The 21,196-nt window shown below is 38.0% G+C and overlaps 1 protein-coding gene across 2 annotated transcripts in view; it reads right to left on the reverse strand.

Moving 5' to 3' along the window:
• Positions 1 to 21,048, reverse strand: part of cep170aa (centrosomal protein 170Aa) — a 50,368-nt gene extending 29,320 nt beyond the window's left edge. For both annotated transcript variants that reach the window (XM_088086562.1, XM_088086561.1), the window contains exons 1-4: positions 20,893 to 21,048; positions 7,921 to 7,980; positions 7,206 to 7,342; positions 688 to 777 (exon numbers count right to left, since the gene is read on the reverse strand). In XM_088086562.1, coding sequence (XP_087942688.1) covers positions 688 to 777; positions 7,206 to 7,310 — 195 coding nt within the window. In that variant the 5' untranslated portion in view covers positions 7,311 to 7,342; positions 7,921 to 7,980; positions 20,893 to 21,048. The remainder of the gene's footprint in view (positions 1 to 687; positions 778 to 7,205; positions 7,343 to 7,920; positions 7,981 to 20,892) is intronic.
• Positions 21,049 to 21,196: the final 148 nt, after the last annotated feature.

Genomic DNA, 21,196 nt, shown 5'->3' on the forward strand with positions numbered 1-21,196 from the left:
TAACCCAAAAAAATCAAAAATAAAATAGAAAGAAAGAAAGAAAGAAAGAAAGAAAGAAAGAAAGAAAAAGAAAGAAAGACAATATGCCCTCCATATTATATATATTTGTTTTTAACTATCACATGATTGCTTACGATCAAAAGCTGAAATTCCATTACTGGACAGAAAAAAATGAAAAAACAGGTAGTGACTGCTATCACTCTCTTTTTTGTCATTTTTTTTTAAGTTTGTGCTGAAGCTGCCCTTTGTTAACATTTGGATCACAGATTGTGCCCTAAAGTTGTGATTAGCATAATTAGAATTAGATTACTACTGACCTCAGCCCTGATCCACATCTTAATTAAAAGACAGATCAATTAGCATCAGTAAAATAGAAAGTCCTATTGACTGACAAAAACAAGTTAACCTTTAACCCTTCAGGACTACAGCGCTCTCTACTTTCACCTTGAATGTCTTTTGTTTTTTCTTGATTTCTCTCTACCTTTGCAGTCTCTATCCATCTCCCTTGAAACCTCTTTTCTCCTCCTTCAGCTGTTTCAACTCCTTCCCTTATCTCCCTCCATCCCTCGTTCCTCAGGTGACCCTCTCCTCTCCTCTATTATTGTCTGTCCTCTCTTTGTCCTCTCTCATCCTTTTAGCTTTGTCCTAACCTCTCTCTGTTTTGCATATTTATATCTGTGTACTCACCCCATTCAGGCTGCCCAGGTCCTTCACCTTGTGTTCATCAGTTCCAGCCTCGTAGTTGATGACTGCATGCTGCTTATCCACGCTGCGGGACTTCAAACGAAAACAAACACGGAGCATTAATCCAGGATTATCAGGATCAGGTCATTAGGATCAGTTGACACATCTAACATTTTTTTAACAGATATTGAAAATATACTACTTTTACTCTTCATCTTTGCTACTCTTGCTCCAAGTGTAAACCTGACTGTGAACTAGGGGTTGCCAATAATCTGGTCCGATATTTAGCATTTTGATGATTATCTGTATGGGCATTTCATTTTAATGATAATCAATAAAATTAATTAATTAAAAAATGCAAAGACAGTGTCAGCATGGGAGGAACTTTCACCTTGTAAAACCTCAGGGAACTATTTTTACTCATTTTTATTTGAATTTTCACTTGTCTTTTTTAAAAAAGTTGCTATATATCATATTGAAAATCTCAGTTTTGATTAAAATTTTGCCAAAGGCATTTAAATAAAGTTTTGTCGTTGGAGTTTGTAATATTCCAAATTCTAAATATTGACAGAAAGATATACATTTTTATTGTGAATGCTATCAGATGCAAATATCAGTTATCTACTAATAACTGCTATCTTTCCTGAAAAACCGATATCGGTTGACCCCTACTGTGAACTGCATAACTGTTTATAGACAAACCATGTGTGTGACTGGAGAAAACCTTGCTGTTACATCTTTGTGGAGGTATGAGCATCCAATGTCGAGAATGCATTTCTGATAATGAGCCTCAATGTTACTATGCATTATATCTATTGTAATATCAACCTGAAGCATATCAGAAGATATTTCAATATCTGATTCTGCACACAGCACACTGACGCACGCACGCGCACACACACACACACACACACAAAGGGAGAACAGTGAGGTGATGTGGGACCGTCTGGAGGTGAAAGTATTGATTTTCGCGCTCAGATATGAACCTAACAGCTGTGTGAGGATAAATAGTTTCCAGCACTGCAACCCTCTGTATGGTGAAAAACAATGTGATGGCAGCTTTAAATAGAAATATGTTGTTGCATTTGGCAAATATCCTTTTCATGTGTCAGTGTCAAAAGAATTTCAAAACATATCTTCAAGTATGCATGCTGCAGTCTCCAAATGTTTGTTAAAATGCCCTTCAGATAAAGAGCATCGATAAGATTGTCCTGAAACTGTTTTTATATTGGCATTGGCAAGTCCTAATTTAATATTAATTTTGGTGATTCTGAAGTCTGCAGTGTACGCTGTGTTTGCTGTGATGTGTCTTTGAAAAAACAGATGGACTCCTGTTTTGTGTTTTTTTTAAATACATTGAGTTCAGACAGATATTTAGGTAGCATGTGATATTTTATATCTTTACTTGTGTCGTATGTCTTTTCCACTTCTATATTTTACCTGATGTTTTATGTATACGATTTTAATTGATTTTATTTCTTTCAACAGCAGGTACTTTCAGACTGGTGTCTGTGAAGGGTTCATAATTCAGAAATTAATCAAATGTGATGAAGTATGATGTGGTTAGTGCAATTACTGAATCATGATATATATTGTTAATGTGATTTTTAAAAAGTACATATTCCTTGGTAGAAGGTTTTGGCCCTATCACCCATCCCTAAACAAAGTCCATCTAACAAATCCCCTAACTGTGCTGACTCATGAATTACACTATTTTAACAAGATGGGAGTGAAATTGAAAAAAAAAGAGTGAACAAAAACAGAAAATAAGTCATTTGCAAAGTGAGAGGCAAGAATAAGATTTTGTGCTGGTGTCTGCCAATGCTGATCTTGGAAGCTGAACTGCATAAAAATTCGGACATGAATCTTTCGTATAACCCAGTTGCAGATAGCTGGAGTGCACTCTTATGCTTAAATAAAAGAAGAAAATGGCTGAAGTGCTGCAGAAGTAAAGCCAAAAGAAGCCACTCCAGAGAGCCAACCGTCAAACAGATTACTCTAGATAGATTAGGCTAGATAAAACAGGATAGAAAGCAAATGAGCTGCCTGTTGTACCTCACACCGCAGGATAGAGCAGACTCATGCTGTTACACACAGATATACTGCTGATCAACTGAATACGTGAAGAGGCAACTTAGAATGCAGATGTGGAGAAGCTAACGAAAAAGCGAGTGTCAGCAAAGTAAATACATCTGAAGTGAAAATGAGCTGTTCAAAATGAGCAGACAGAAAATTTTCTCAAAATATGCTTGTAAGAAACTAATCTTGTGCATAAAGGGCAGAGAGTGAAAGAGAGAAGGACAAAATGCTGACAAGGGGAAGAGATAAAGACATGAGACAAATTTGATTCATCAAGAAAAGAAGAAACACACACTGCAGATCGGCTGAGCTATGAGACAATAGATGTAATACAAAGAGACAGAAGGCACTTAATAGCCTCACTGACTATTATATGATTCTGGCTGACATCATGGAGAATGGGTTGCTGTAGTTACTATACCACTTTCACTTCAATACATAAATAGTAAATAAATCAGATCTGTTCACAAGGCCAGAGACTGGAGTAAGAAACAGTGTGATAACTTCTGTAATATAGTTAGAGCTGAGCGATATGGCCAATAATATCGCAATATTTTAAGGTTATACCGGCATACACAATATATATCTCTATATTTTTAAATGTCCTTTAAACAAATGTTAACTACTAAAATACAGAAGTACTGAATGAAGTGAAGCTACAATTAAGTTAAATAAAGTAGCTGCTGTCATATAATAAAGTTGAATGTAAAACAGAGAAGAAATTAAATAAAAGTACTTTTATATTGACATTTTAAAAATTATCAGTATAATTAAGTAAGTCAAAGCAGGACCCATAGTGTTTTTATTTTGAAGGACCTGGCGCGTCTTAGGCCGGAAGTGTCAATGTTTTTGCTGTGGACTTGAAGCTTCTGGTTGACAGTTGGGTGTTAACATTAGCAGAAAGTTCAACTGTATCTGCGGTATGACGATTCAGTCACTGTGAACGAGCAACAAACAGCTCTCCAGTTCATAACTTATTAATATCTGCAAGTCCCACTAGTACTCCATGGTTGCACAATGTGACTAAATAGTCTTGATTGGAGCTCTGCAAATGCAAACACGCCTCACATGCTCACACTACCACCACTACCACTCATTAAGTTGGACTGCTGCTGCAGGGTCATTAAAGGCGATGCTTAATTCACTATAAGCTATAAACAAACTAATAGCTCTCCAGTTCATATATAAATAGTATTTGCAAGTCATAGCAGTGTCACAAAAATGTCACAAAAATGTGACTAAACAGTCACAGTCTGGAGATCTGCAAAAGCCCTCCTATTTGTGTGTCTGAGAAAGGAGGACAGCCACAGAAGAGAGCGACAGGACCAAAATGCCCGTGGCTTATAAAAATGACGTGACAATTCATACTTTATGCTCGCAATATAGTCATTTTCATTATAGTCATTATATCGCACATGGAGCAAGCCAAGATACATAGTACATTCAATATGTCGCCCTACATACAGTCATTTGTAGTTTGACGTGTGTGTGTGTGTGTGTGTGTGTGTGTGTTTTATTTGGTGCATGACACAAGCTGCCTCTGAAGTTTAGCCATGTGATGAGGCCTTGGCTCCTTACAGCAGTCACATGGAGGACAACTGTAAGCAGCTACACAAAGTGGCACACAAACACACAAATACAAAAAGCCAAAAAATGTTCTGAATTTGGAAAATCTCCCTTATCTTTCCTAAGGCATCACAACGCAGCAACACACACACAGGAGGGGCAGACCCTCAGGTCATTGGAGACATATTAGGATAAGTGTTTGAAAGAAAAAAGAGCTTCCCGACAACTCTGTATGCTTCATTAAATTAGCCTCATTACTTCTGTCTTCAAGTTTCTTCATCAAAGAGCGTGACTCTGACAGGATTTAGACCAGTGGTGAAATAATAAAACTCAGCAATGGCCAACTTGAGGGTCAACTCTAGACTGTGAAATGTCTTCATGAATGAAGTAGTATTTCTTCAGTCCAGATTTTAAAGTTCATTCTTGACATTAGAGACATTAGTTACCTTAAATAGCCATGAGAGGAAAGGACCTCAAAAACAACACAAGAAATCAAACAAGTGCTCAGAAAAGTGTCTATGACAACTTGAGAAAGCAAGTATTTTTTAAGTTATATGTATGCAAGTACATGTCTTTGTGTCACTTGGAAGGTGCAAAGAAGTTGCTTTTCAGGATATTCGAGAAAATTTGTGTCATTTATTTAGACTGTGAAAGAAGCATAATTAAGAAAATACTTTACGGTCTACTTTTTGCCAGCAAAATGCAGAAATGCAAAATGCTGCTCAAGTGGAAGTATTGAATAAAAAGGGTTACCATACTGTGCACTGGGATTACAAATAAATGGGACTTTAATCAGTCATGCACTACAGGTCATTCACAAATAAAATATGCTTTCATAATTCAGTTCCATGCTTCATCCTCTTTTTTAACCCTGACAGCCCATGAACTGATTGCATTTCTAAAAATCCATAAAATATGGATTTGGTACTGTATGGATAAACATCACCAATGGGTCTAAATTATATCTGGAAGGCATGGGGTGCAATCTATTTTAGACAATAGCAATTCAACTCTAAAAATATATATATATATATAAAAATAAAAGTTTTAATACGCTGACAAAAGCAGAAATTTAGAAGTAAGTCTAACTTAACTTATTTTGAAAACAGCCACAGTGATTTCATAATGTAGAGCCAATGTGAAAAGACAGGCTAATTTCTAACAACAAAGAAAAAATGTATAAATATCAGTGAGAGTCCTGAATGTCCTCTTGACAGTCAGGCTCTGTGACAGACACTGGTACCAGTAAACTTCTCTTAACATATCATGTCATAACAGAGACTGCAGCCATGGATGCACCCGTTGCCCACTACAACCGACTCAGTCAGATAAGATCTAACTCAGGAGGTATCTGCCCTACTTTCTATTAATAGTGCAGTGACTAGAGGTACACATGAGCATATGCATGGTTATCCTGGATGTATGTGCAGCTGCAAAGACACCACCGTAGTACACACAGAGACACACACACATCAACATGATGACATATAAACATGTTCTGCTAGTGCACGAGTCACAACATGAGGGCCCCTTCATAGTGTACTCGGTCAGACTCAGTAAACAGCTAGCTTATGAAACAGAATGCTGTGAGATCAGCAGGTTATTTATATGAGTGAGAGGATGCCTACATGAGTGTCAGGCTGTGTGTGTTCTCTAGTTATAATATCATCCCAACAACTGTTTTTCTTTACTTTAAATGAGAGAGAGTGTGAAAATGCAACAAACATATTTTGTCAAAAATCAACTCAAAAAACTAGTGGCGACAAAGGCTGACTGTTACATCAACTCACATTGCCTGTGTCTTACCCAAAAAGTTGCATTTAACAACACCTTACAACAATTAAAGTAGCCATTGTTTCCTATTATGCTATATTGTTTATTCGCTTACAGTATCTGATAATGCTGCACAGTACCAAAACAAATGAACAAAGAGGAGCTGGAAAGCGACACTGAACGTGGGAATTCTGCATGGGACACTGACACTGACCGGCCTGCTAAAAACGAGGGGAGCAGCTTTTACCCAAAAGAGGGGCTACTTCTGTCGTTTGGATTTGGTTTGGCTATGAAAAGTCAGACAAAGACCTAGGGGTTGGTGAATATACAAATCTACTCCATGTCTCGTGGCTTGTTCCAAATGTGATGTATAAAATGACTTTATCATAACAGCATTTCATTAAACACCATTACAAAGGTAGTTTATGTATCTTTATTTTGTGGCAGTAGCTACAGCTACATTTGTAACTGTAGTTCATTTAATAATTTTGCATTTTAGTAGTTCAAAGTAGTTTAGAGGATATTTCAAAATATCAAGATATATATCGTGTATTGCAATATAGCCTAAAATACTGTGGTCTTGTTTTAAAAGCCACATTGCACAGCCCTAGTCTGTATTTGTCATTCAAAAAGGGAAACTGTAAGACCAACAGGACCAATTCAAGATGCCAGATAGCCAATTAGCACATCAAGAACACAACCTGTTATTGAAAGAACAAATGATATTTAAGGAGCGCCAGTGAATAACACATGCAATTACGAGCTCATCAGCTGAAAATATTAAAATTTTACCCAATGTAACAGGTTTGTTTTGATCTCACGCCCACTTGACTTTAGCTGTATGTTTGCTTTCCTCCTTTCCGTTTCTCTTCTTGTACATTGAGGTTAACTGCCAATCGAGTGATTTCATTCATTAACGGGCTCCGATGCCAAATCAAAATGCTGCATCGGCAGAAAAACAGCCTAAATAACAACTAAGGGCCAACAAGGGCAGAGTAGAACCAACTGTACACAAAAACTAGTTAAACAGACACTCAGTCACCTGACATAGACCAATTGCCAAGCATTGGCTTGGTGTTTCAGGATCCTGAAAGTATTCTCACCTGAAGCATGAGTTCGCAGTCATCCCGGCCAACAAAGATCATTTCCCGGGGGAGTCGATGGCGAGTCCCCCCGCTGCTCACCAGGAACCAGGAGGTCACACTCATCTCTGCAACCTGCTGCTGCCTCTGGTACACACCTGTTACACAAGCGAACAAGCAGTAGGTTAACTAATCTGCAGTGATGTGTATCAGTTCTGGTAATGATCCTGTATCCGAATCTCCATGCTCTCAGTATATCATCTAACAAACTCACACCTAAAGAAATGTTGAGATACAGTAGTTTAGGATATTGACAATATACAAAATACCAGCAGGAACACTTGTTTTGTTTAACTAATTATGTTTTCACCCACAGTGCTCTTTGAAAACCAGACTATAATGGGGCATAATTAAAATATAAAGGCAATTCTCAATTGTCAATATAAAGACAATTCTCTTTTAAAAGAAAAAAATGTATTTGGTTACTGCATATTGAGGGGCCAAGTAAGAATAACATGTTCCACTGTTGTTCCTTCATCAGAGTGCACTCTGTAATGTGTGAAAGTTTATTAAGTCTTTTTTAAAATAAATATATAAGAGAGAGAAAATGTCAATATTTGCAACCATGGCCCAGAGTGTTAAAGACTATTATTTTGCCTCATCTTGGTGGCAAGACAGTATACATGTAAGCTTTTTTTAAATACTGTGAAATAAAGTACTGAGCTCTTTTACTCACCTCTGGTCCAGGTAGCTCACTGCTGATTGACTGCTGACAACACAACACGGCTAGGCCATCCTGGGAAGGAAGGAGAAGAAAGGGAAAGCTTAGAGAAGCAGACAAACACATGCATTTCTTGCACTATGATATAAATAGCCGAGATGTATGACAACACATATCAAGTAATAAAGGAAGACAGTAGAATCACAGACAGACTGTAAACATTGGCAGAGATACACTGAATGACATGAAAAACACTATCTTGCTTCATTTTGTTTTGCTGGTAGGGGGAATGAGTTTGAGTGGGCGGTCCTGCAATGTGATGCCTCCATGTCTAGGCCTGGAAATGAACACTAGGCCAGCCAGTGAGAAGCATCCTCTCTTTCTCTCTGCCTGCCCTGATCACTGCCAGATGTTAGAGGAGGAAGTGATGTAGGAATGTTGGCTGGCCTCCCCAGCAGGACATTTATTTTCCCTCCTGCCTGTCTCCTCCCCTTGCTCTCTTTTCAGAAGAGCTGGAAAGGAGGTCAGAGACAGCCACGCTGACTTTTTAACGGCCCAGGCCTGGAAGAGCAACATTAAGCAGAACTAACTGACGAGCATGTTATCTGTATTGCTGTTTTCTATCGAGGGCTGCACAAGAGGAAATGCTGCTATAATGTATTTAATATTGTTGTACTGATATGACTTGATATAAATGAACAGTTCTGCCTTTCTACTGCTTTCAGTGCACTGGTAAAACACTGCAAATTGCTTGCTGAATTAAAAAAAACTGAGAAGAAATGATTTCCAACATTCTTTAACTGAACAATGAACCCTCTGAAACCCGAATTAATTAGCTTCTTTTTTTTCAAAAACATCAAAAAGGCAACAAGAAACTTTTTTTTAAGGTACAACAAAAAATTACCTGGAAAAACAAAACAAAACAAAACATAACAAAAGAAACCTTCAGAAAAATAACTTTAAAAAAGAAAACATTTTTTTTCTATTTTACCTTGCTTGTTAAAAATGATTTACAAACCTACTAATTTCCTGTAGTTTGCAGAACATTTTTTGCCAAGTTGCTTATTGCCTTTATCCCATGTTTACAAAAGAAAGCAAACAAATTTGATCAGGGTTTGGAATAAAAACACAATACAAGAATAGTGATGTCAATCACTGTTACATATTAAAGTGCTGTTGTCTACTGATACTCCTTTTCAACCAACTCAAAAAAAAAAACCCTGAGTGCAATATTGCAGTCGTACGTGATGTGTTTATCCAACAAGCTGACATTGCAATGATAGTAGAAAAAAACAACAACAAAAAAACAATATATTATGGGGCCCAATTTCAAACTGTCTACCTGTGGGATTTATGCTGTCTAGACGAGCTACTGGCTGTAATATTTAGCAGCCAAAAGTACCTTTTCATAATTAAATTTTTCACACTGTCACAAGATGACAACAAATCAAGTGGAGCCTCTCACAGTAAAGTGGAGAATCTGTTGTTTCTCTTATGAGACACATTTTAAAAGGATTGCTGCATTTGGTAACGCTGACGCTTATACCTTGGTATTGACCATTTTAATACCTTTGATAATTATTTATTTCAAAATCGAACATAGGTTTCAAAGGGGCGCTGTTCATGTTTATTTCAAATGCTGCTAAAATAACAGGAGCGCTGTCGTGTGTAGAAAGTGCCAAGAAAAGCCCATCAGAGAGGGAATTAAAGATTATTGAGCTAAGCCTTTGCTCACTTGACCTCATAAGTACTTGGTATACCAACTCAATAATCCCCCGGGTAAAATTTTAATCAACTGCACACCTCTGACAGTCCCTCGCATGACGCTGTTGGGAACATGACTGCACCAAAGCAACAGCTGTCTCTGATGTAAAAGGGATCAGTTTTCACACACAGTAAAGGCTCAGAATATCCACCGATTTTATATGATGTGTGAAACATTTAATGAGGAAATTTCAGACAGACATAAAGCACTGTGATATGAATAATCCGCTGCAACATGCTGTCGTAGATAAGTGTGTCTTTAACATATTATTATAATAGTTGCGTCCTCGTGGTGTTGTCAGTGAAGAGACACAGGAAATACTGCATGTGAACAAAGAGATGAGAGAATCTGCAATAAAGCTCATTGACAAAATTGGTATGTCCAAAACTGACGAGACTTAAATAAACAGTGTACGTCCTCATAAGAAACAAACCATGGAACAAGTAAAAAATGAGGCTTTATTATATGAATTCCCCCTCAACAATGAGTGTAACATGAAACTAGAAACCTTAACTGAATCAAAATTCCCTTATCCAGAGTGTCTACAGGTATCATATACTTGAATTTAATGTTTTTTAAGACATTAAGATCATTTTTAAGATTAAGGCAGATTTTTTGACAAATTATATTTTTCATATTCAAGCACTGCAGGTAGGAATACTAGCACATATTTGGTCCCATACAGAGGTACGTTATATCTATGAATATGGTTATTAGAGTGAGTTGGGTTAATCTCCATTTTTCCAAAAGTGCAACTACAAAGTAAAAAACAAAAAAAAAAACAGTATAAGGTTCACTTGTGGGTTTAAAGATTTGTAACATCAGAAATGAGGATTGTTGTGCATAAGAGTTTGACTCATTTTGACCAAAAGAATTTAAAAGATGGATAAATGAAATTAGATCAAATGTTTGTGGCAATTAAGACCTCCCAAATTTAAAGTCAAGACTAATGACTTTTAAGGCCTAATATTTATTAAATGAATGAATAAATAAATGAATTTAAGACATTTCAAGACTTCAAGAACCTGCAGACACCCTGGTGCCTAAAACTAAAACAAAGTTCTATATCTTTCATCAAAATAAATATATATTCAGAAAAAGATGAGCAAAGACAGGAGAGCAAAGCATTATTTGAATTCTTTAAATTCAATCAAACACTCACGGCTCAGATTCTGACCCAGTATCTCATGCTTTTATCATGTGCATCTTCTGCTTGGTTAACAGTTTACACAGTTACTAACACTGTTCACCAGCCATGTCAATGCTTCACAGACATGACCATATGCAAATATGATGACTTTAAATCCAATATTGTGTTTAAATGCTACACAGGCGCAACACACTATCAGAGAAGCCAACAAAGAACAACAGCATTGCCATTACACTGTAATTATGTGTGGTTTCCCCTCCCCACTGTAACCAAAGCATCTGAAGGCTTGCCGTCTCAATAACCACTGCAACGTTAACGAGAATGCGGCTAAGGAGCCTGAATATGAAGCATACCAGCTTGTGTGGTGCCATTAAAAAACCTTGCTATCACACATGAAAGACACGGCACAGTTGGAGGAATGCAGTGGTAGGTCTGACGAAGGAGACACAGCTGAAAAGGATATACTGTCTGTTTTACATGTGCGCCCTACAGGCCAGATGTTAACCAGTCAGAGCGCTTCCGCTTAGTATGATTTTGTGCTGTTACCTGCATTTTTAGAGCAGAAGAGCTATTGCTTTGCTTACTGTTTTTCCATTTTTGCTTACTTAATTTAACTCTAGCTGTGTCTAGCCATTCAGATACTTTTGGCCAGATTTTGAGATATCTGTGTATTGGATTTTTGCTTCCACTTAAATGCGATGGGAATAAAAGAATAAAATTTGGGAGGCTCACGGGATTAAAATGTATAATTAGAAAGTTCATCAACAAAAATCAATTCCCTCGTTACTCTGAATAATCACGCAAATCCCCAAAAAACTCAAATAATTAATTGATTGACAGAAAATTAATCAGCATTTTTTTTAAATGAAAAAATGGTTGTCGTTCATAATAATATATAGAGCATCTTTAGGTTTTGGACTGATGGTCAGATATGGAAAGCAATATGTGATCAACAACCTTGTGTTTTGGGGATTTTCAATGAAAATCTTTTACTGTTGTTTGATATTTCATAGAAAAATGACGAATGGAGATGAATAACCAAGAAAATAACCATTACCATTTCTTAAAGGTCTTCTAATAAAAACAAAAGAGAAAACATGATATGTGTAAACCAATCTTTGCAATTGTTTTGTGATTCATCAAACATTGTTTGCCTCTTCTTACCACTTAAAATGACAGACTAACAGCAGTAAACGCTACAAGTTATCTGAAAGGCAAATGTCTGCTTCAAAATATTGGCAATACATAATGTTAATGTTGAAATATTGGCAAAAACTAACTGTTAAAACTCATGGTTAAATCTCATCTTTATTCCACTCTTTCAGCAACATTCATGCTTGAGCTAATAAGGAAGAATAGTGACCTCATGATTTTGGCAGGAATTCCCCAACCCCAGACCTGCACTTATTCTCTCTCTCTCTCTCTCTCTCTCTCTCTCTCTTACACACACACACACACACACACACACACACACACACACACACAATTAAGGAGTGAAAGGGCTGGATTACTCCAAGATGACTGTGAATTCTTTGTAAGTAGGAGATTGCAGTGAATAGACAGGAAGCATGCTGCACTTCCTGTGGCAGACAGAGCTCATGCATCTTTAAGTTCACATTAGATCTGCATCTGATGATGATCTGAAGACTGTCTGACATGAATGAAAAACCAAATGTCATCTAAAGTGAGGCTGCAAATTCACAGCTCAAAGCAACTGAATCACATTGTCATAAAATAGCCTTAAAACACTAACAAAGGCGGAGATTTGAAAGAAATGAGTATGAGCACTGATATTATTCATTATATAATGAAATGCTCAGACATTAAAAAAAAGCAGGGTGATTTTTAGAGCAGCGTTGGATAATCAGATTTATTGGCTGTGACTAATCGCTCTTACAGCTATGTTTCCGTTCTCCAGCAAAATGTTGTAAAAGCAGCCTTGTGCCATTTTAACAATTCATATATTTGCACTTAACTTCAATCTAGCCAATCACAGACACTGAAATGGGACAGGAAGTGATTTCAATGAGTGCCAGTTTATTTAGTGTCAACTTGAGCCCGACCGATATTATCGGCCGAAAAGAGCCTCTCACAGACACATCGGAGCATATCGGCATTAACATTTATTTTTTCCCAAATATACTCCAATAAGAAAACTTTTTATACAGACCATATTAATGCAGAAAACAATGCTTGGGTGATTTAGAAATGGTTTCATTATATAATTTGTCCAGCAAAGTGCACTCCAACTCCATTGTTTACACTTCTGTTAGCACTCTGAAGCACATGTAGCAGAGCTAGCGTCACATCGGAGCACAGTCAGTCAAGGGTGTTTTCACGGTAAGCCACATTGAAATGCATACTGTAAAGTTGTTAAAAAATGGCCCCATCATTTTGCAAACGAACAAGACAAGAAGGAGGGCTACTAACGTGCCGACTTTATCGCTATTTAGCAGCTTTTCAGGCCCTCTCGGCGGTGTTATATTTAAAAAGCAACAAGAGAAACATTTAACAACTTATTAAGATCATCAGGGAACAAGGAGGAAATATACTGTCATTTATTATCATGCTCGCTGCTTTAAGTACCCGCGGAACACCAGTGTCAGCGGCCGTGAGGCCAGCATCTCCCCTCTCTTTCCTCCAATTTTTCCACTATAAAATCAGAATTGGTCTCAAAAATTCCATATTGGTCGGGCTCTACTGTCAACACCTAATATGTTTCTCTGCTGCAACATATGTCTGCTGCTCTCCACACAGCATCTGGCTCCAGTTTGCATCCCAGGATGATGAAACATCCTACTCATCTGCCTAACCTCCCAGACTGTCATATCACCACAGTGACCCCGAGAGCTGACTCAGACCGCATCACACATACTGACAGCTGTTGTGAGTAACCTCCGCACACTGATCTACACAAACACATGTATGTTAGGCAAAACCAAAGTGAGAAGAACAGTAGGGGAGAAGGAACGAGGAAGAATGAGATACTTGCTCAGAGAGACAACTCATACTCTTGTCACACACATTTTCCATGTGGTCTTATGATGAGAGCCAAACTTAGCCTGGGTAAGGGTGTGGTTGTCTGCCGACATTGTAAAAATGTAGCTTTATCTCAGTTTAGCTACATTAAAATTTACCAGCAGCTACAGTGGATGATAGCTTTCCAGATCTCATAAAACCATGCTTGGCAACACCCTATCTGCAGTACTACCAAGGGAAGTGTTCATGACAAAGAAATTGTCATATTTTGCTACTGAGATTGAGAAAAAAGTGATTACACTGAGAAGCTTTCGGGCATTTCTTGCTCTCAAATTCCATGTCTGATTGGTCTTTCCCAGGAGAGAAGACAGGCAGGAGGTGATGCATTTAATGTTTACAACAGCAGCAAAAACTGATTGTCCTGATATAAATAGCACTCAGGAGCTCGAGCAGTGATAGCCCACTTCTCGGCGGAACAGAAAAAGAAACAAGGATTAAATCAAACTCTACACGAAAATCTGAGAGGATCATGATACTGACTCACTGCAAAGTGATTTCTTGGAAGTGATGTGCAAAAACACCACAGCAAAGGCAGCTTAGTTCCAAAGATGTTGCCAAAACTAGAAAACATACCTCTTGTAGATTAAAACTTTTATGTAAGAACTTAAATTTATCAATAATGCAGCTTTTCAGCTACAGATACAAAGAGAAAAGAGCTGTATGTGGTGCTAGACAGCACCTCTGAGGTATAACCAAAAACAATAAAAAGGAAGTACACTAAAGGTCAAGACAAATAGAATAGCAGCAGCCTATTCCCTTGAAAATGCTGATGCAAGGTCAGTAAGTCAATAAGGAGTAGTCAATGGAGACCGAATTGGTCTTACAACCCTGGAGGTGTGAGGGAGAAAAGACGCCTGTAGAACCTGAGGGGCATAAAGAACATAACAGGCAACAGATTCAGGATGAGACACCTGAGCAACCTCTGGACAAACAGACAGACAAAAGGCTTTTTCTAGTCCCTCATGAGTCTACTGTAGATTTACAGACATAAAGGTGTACAGTAGAGGAGTAAACAATCAATTGTTCCTCTCTAAACTTCAGACAAAAAGCGAGAGTGGGCTTTTTCAACAATGCGGATAATAATTAGGCCTATACCACATCACTGAATCAAAAGTTTGTTAAATTAGCTATATTTTGTGTCTCTCTCTGTATAAAACTTTTATAAAATCATATTTATTCTGTTTTAAAATCTTCCTTGATTACCTGTGAGCAATACAGTTTCATGGGAGTTTATTGTTTCACAACCATAGTCTGACACACTATTGTATTAATAGTAAAAGTCTTTTAATGCACCATTCTGGAAATGGATTGTGCATGCATGTATGTGACGATAATGTCACATGACACTTAAATGCTCTACGGGGCAGCCAGTCAATCACAAAAGTTTTGTCTGATGCACTTAAATAATACAGTATATAAAATGTTCTTGGTCTAAAATTGAGAGTGCACGAAGGAGCACACCATGGCTGCTCCAGGGATATCAGTCTTTAAGTCTGTGATTTCATTTGACGTTTGAATCAAGTTGGCCTACTTTACCTCTCCTCATAAATGAAGAATTCTTGGCAAAGAGCAAAACACTCACTTGCCATATTCTTTTTAAGGGACCTCCGAGAAAACCTCAACTAGAACTGGAGGCTAAAATCTATGATAAGCATGTCTGTTACTTGGGTTTGTCACCGTAAAGGCTTAGTAAGTGACTGTGTAAGTCCCAGCCAAGGATGCTTCACCAGTTTCCAAAAACTGTTTGGATATGTGAGGATGCAAAAACGCTGACATACATATGAAGAAACACATACAAAGTGATGCATCCTTTTGCCATTTTTTCTCCTGTTCTGCCATGTACATATCCAACAACACAGTTATATCAAATGCAAAAGGAAGATATCCAAATTTCACTAAGTGGGTCATGCTTCCCCCATGATTTTGTAAATCTGGACCATGTGATTGGAGTAAGATCAAAAGCCCTAAATGCATATGATGAAAAAAATGTGCAAATACCAAAAGAGAAATAATTGAATCTATTGAACAATACATTTTCCATAGTTTATAATTTATGCAACCAGATAAAGACTCTACACCCGCATTAATCTCTAATGACAGGACCATAGCACTATGCAGGATGATAATAAATCATTTTGGTGTCAGTATAGCACCTGCAGAAACTTGAGTGTGCATGTGGATGTAAGGCTTTATGTGTGTTAATGTGGTTTGTACATGCAGCATGTGGATGAAAAAAACATCCCATGCATCAGAAAAGACCATATGGTGCAGAAAAGCGGCCACACGCATCACATGAGCAGTTGGCGAGAGGAACAAACAAGCAAACACCTCCACAGCCAGCATCCGTCCAGCCTGCTCCATTGTTTTTACCACACACACCCCAGCACACCCCTGGCTGTAAGACATAAGCCCACCACATGCTCGGTGACCCCGGTGTTCCACATGACCTACAGACCTACATATAGACATTTACATTTCAAACACAGACACACAGCCTGCCCTTCAGCGTTATCGGAGAAAGTAAAGTGATTATTCTTGTGGAGTCTAAAGGATGAAAACCAGCCTCCGAGCAAGCTCAAACTGATAAAGAGATAATAAAAAATAGATTATTAATAATCCAAGAGAATTAATGAAACACATGCCCTGCAGCATAGTCTTTTTCAGTGCATGTAATTCATTCTCCGATGCATGTGTGCAGAACATTTTTCAAAGAATATACTGAAATACAGTCATTTCTGGAGGCAGATTCCTCAGTGGGGCATGAGAGCAGAAGATGTACACTAATATGCAAATGTTAATTAACCATCAAAATGTTGGAGTATTAAATATTGAATTATACTAGAGCAGTAAAAATTAGTCGATGAAGAAAGTTTAAAGCAAAAAAAAACAAAACAACTGGTTCGATCTCCTGCAATTTGCTACTTTCTCTGCTTTATATCACTTAAAATTGGATATCTGAGTTTTTGGACTGTTGGTGCAACAGAAAAAGTGATTTGAAGATGTAAACTAGGCTTTAAGGAAACCACGATGACCCCTTTTTTTCCTATTATCTGCCATTTTATAGACCATACAATAAATAAAAAGATTCGGCAGATTAATCCATTATAAATCTTAGTTTCAGCTCTCTTAAAATCTTCTGCTTAGATTAATTCAATAAAATATTTCATACGATATATATCCGAAATCTAATTGAAGTTATTCTGAAAAATTTGAACTGGGTTATTATTATAATTACCCTCTGCAATATTTTGGCACGATGCCGTCATATGAGTAAGAATGTGAATCACCAGAGTTCCCAATATATTATATTATCACAATACTTAAGACACAAAACAATATAACTGCAATTTTAAATGTTTTGCACCGAGTTTTGCTGATTATTGCAATAAAATATATTGTGACTTAACTTTTTTCAAATGAAAATAATGGATAACTCTGTCCACATCTGTTCAGTCTAATAAGATAATATTTTCAGAGTCTTTATCTCACTTCAATCATTTCATACACTGAAAAAGCAGTTGATATTATCAATCTAATAGGCTACCAAATGTTTAAGTTTGTGTTTGTAATATTAATCATTTATATAATTTTAAAAAACAATATTTGGTGCCTGTGCATTGATAGAATATTGACATGCAAAATACTGAGATACAATACTTAATATATTTTTCAGACAGAAGCCAAAGTACACAATGTGTGAGGTATACTGTAGGTTTGCTCTGGTGAGAGCCCTTCTGTCCCTGTTTGGCCCCTGCTGAGCAGATAATGACTGACCCCTGGCCCTTTAACAGCAACATTAGGATTTGGCCACCCTGCCACGTTGATTATGACACCAGCAGTTATGCTGCCCACAGCAATAGCCTCAGCAGCAGACAAAAATAGTGAACTCCCTCACACTGAAATCCACACTGGCACTTAGGAGAAAAAAAACATCAATGTTAGCATAACAGGACAATCAGAGTGAGCCTGGCAGAGAGAGAGATAGGAATGGACCTGCCCATATACGAGATCAATATCTGCAGTGGAGAGAAGCACAAAATACCAGAATCTCAGAGGGGAGTACGTTACACCCCAAAACAGATGTGAATGTCACTATGTTTTATTTTTCATTATGGGAAGTAAAAAAAAAACTACACACGCCCTTCATGTTCCATAACAAGGGAGAGGCTGATGATCATGTGTATAAATTGCTTCATGTGTTTTTCTTGTTTTATGCACTGCTATCCTGTCTCACCCTTTTCTTGCCACAGACTATTTTATTCACCTCCCTTATTTGTCTCTGTGAGTCTGCACACAAGCCGGAGTTTCACCAGGCAAAGCTATCTGACTCTCATAACCCTTTTAAAAGTTTCTACTCTGGCAGATTACAGAACTGAGATTCACTGCTATTTTTAGCTGCAGACAACCTGGTACAAAAACACTTTAAAACATGTAAAAAGACTGAAGTACATTATAATATTAAGTTCCGGGGTAGGCTGTTTTCAGTCACAAACAGAACTCCCTGAACACTGAAGTAAAATGAACTCACTTCCTAAACTTCCTACTATACACAATGGCCATGGGCAGGCCGGACAACAAAGTCCCCAATCCCAACTATAGACTGGAACAGAAAATAGGTTCATATTATTGATGGAAAGACTTACTGTACATGTAAACACTGCTCATTGGCTAACAGGTCATTTTAAGAATTATACTGAACCAGAGACACTTTAAGTAGTAAGTAATCCAAGAAGGGTGACATTGAGCAATGAGCAGTCATGTCCGAAGTCCAGCCCGGGGGGCAATTGTGGCCCTCACACCAATTTTAAACAGCCCTCAGCTTGTCTTTTAAAATATACTACATGATTAACACAATATTGGTTCATCAAGCAAGATCACTTTGCATTTATTTTCATTCACCTTACAATGGCAGGATGATCATACAGTTGTAGACATGCACCAAATCGGAGATATGTAGTCAAAACTAATGTTTCCATAAATAGATGAACAAACAATTACCTAATGGTAGATATTTCCTGCAAGGTAGTATACATGGCCACAGCAAAGAAGCGTAAAGTCAACAACGAGGGCCATCACTTTCAGGAGCAGTGGAAAATTGAATACATTTTTTTAACGTAAAGATGAAATAGTTGTGTTTGTGTCATTTGTATGTGATTTTTTAAAAAAATATTCTGTATTATTTGAGAGGCAGCTGCCCCCCACATATTTTCACATTAACTAATCTGGGCCCCAATTTAAACATTTTTGGACACCTCTGACATAGAGGACGAATACCATCAATTTACCGTGCAAAGTGCCCAGTCAGCACTGACAGCTTGGCAACTGTAGGAATTTATATGTTGCTGAGGTTTCCAGTTTATTAAATGACAAACAGAACAACACTAGAAAACTTCAACTAATATAAAAAAAACCTTTTCTATTCATTCACATTGTGTTATATCATCTGCATTGTAACTGCGCAAATGGACACGTATGAAGACAGGCTGGGCTGCAGTCTAGTTGGGACACTGCTGCTGCTTCCTCTCTGAGAGTGCAGCAACCGTCCTGTGACACTGACACAGTTTTTAAAAATGCAACTGCCTGTAGAGCCAACCAGCCTGCCGGCAACCACATTTGCGGACACGACAGGAAGGAGGCGGAAAAATGGCAGAGTGAAAGGGAGAAAGGAAAGGAAAAAGGAATGGGGCAAAGCTGGACTGGATGGTATTATCTGCACAATTTATGGCTCAAACCCAAGAAATTTGAATTCTTACAGCTAAGGGAGGAGGAGGAGGAGACTAACAAGACTAAGTCCATAGCTGTATGGCTGTTCAAGAGCACATCAGTCCAGTATGCACACAATGGAATTGAGTTATAAACCCCATCCTGAGATACATGCAGTCTCCACTAGTATCTTCAGCACCGTTAGATGCAAATAAGATAAATGATCAAGATGCATACATACAATCAGTCTGCTGCTGCCATGAATATAAGTCTATGTTTCAAATGCTCAAAATGTTTTGTAACTTTGGTATTTGTCATGCATATGCCTCTAGCAATTGAACCCAACTCTTTCCAGTAGTCCAGTACCTGATAATTTGACAATTATAACACAATTTGGCATCTATTTGATTGTGGGAGGCACACAAATAAAGCATCTTAAGATCTTTGTCAGTGTATGATGAGACACATCAGCATAGAAGATGCTATAAATGCACTTAAAACACATATTTTGCAGTTTTCCAAGTTTTAAATCTTATATGATAATGACAGCAAAAATCAAACTCAACACAAAGAGAGCGGATGCATGTAGGCCAGCTACATCTGCCCCACGAAAACAAAGCCTCCTCACAGAAGGAGAGGACGGGGGTCCGACATCGGGACACACTTTGCAGCCACATTTCATATAAAAAATATTTACTTGTATAATCTAGCCGTGCGCCAATATAAATAGACTCAAAGAAGACCCCGATGTTATCATGTTATGTTTCCAATGAGATAAACAAAGCGTCCACTGTAACCGACCTTCATTGATGTACATCCTGTCTCGTTAGCATCCGTGCGGTCACAGGGGGATGCAACTTATAGAAGAAAAACAATTTAATAATAAATAATAGTAGGATAGAGGGCATATGTGGCCGGTGTTTTTATGGAGGCAGCTAAGTGGCGAGGCTGTGTGGCTTTACAAAGGCGGAGCAGGGCATGCTGGTCATGCTGCTGCCGACAACAGTAGCCATCCAGTTAGCCAACAGGGACCAGTGTGTTTAGCCGTTATAAGCACAACAACAGGGTATTTCCCAGGCGTGTTTGTTACATTTAATACTAAAATCTGGATCTAGCTAGTTTGTTTTTTTACGCAAAAAGCTCCAAAATCTGCCATGTCACCTTGTATCAACACTGAAAACCCACATTGGCATCAATAGACGGTCAGCACAAAAGCAGAAAACCGACTCTTTCCATTTTTTTCCTCCAAACTTCTCACGGTCGCCCACCTAGCTTAAAAGCTGACCGTTAGCATTGTGTTGTACATTTCGCTAAATAAAAGTGAACTCACCCTTTTCCTTTCTGGTGTGTGTTTCTCTTGAGGGTGTGTGTGTGTGTGTGTGGAGCCCAGCCCTGCCGCCGCTGCTGCAGTTCAGTCTGGCTCCGTGAGTCGGCCTTCTCTCCCTCCGTTGCTCAGCAATAACGCGTCTCCTGCAAAATAGCGGCGAGCGGACCAACATCCTGAGAGGAGCGTCAAAGCGGCGGAAATGTACACATTACTTCCGATTCTTACTTTCAGAATAAAATCAGAGCGAGCACTATGCAGAGATTTGAGTGATGTATCCCCTAAGCCTTCAAGTGACAGACTGTTTCTA

This window comes from Plectropomus leopardus, chromosome 13 (assembly GCF_026936395.1).
Source record: "Plectropomus leopardus strain MGB_pleo_1.0 chromosome 13, ASM2693639v1, whole genome shotgun sequence".
NCBI classification, from domain to species: domain Eukaryota; kingdom Metazoa; phylum Chordata; class Actinopteri; order Perciformes; family Serranidae; genus Plectropomus; species Plectropomus leopardus.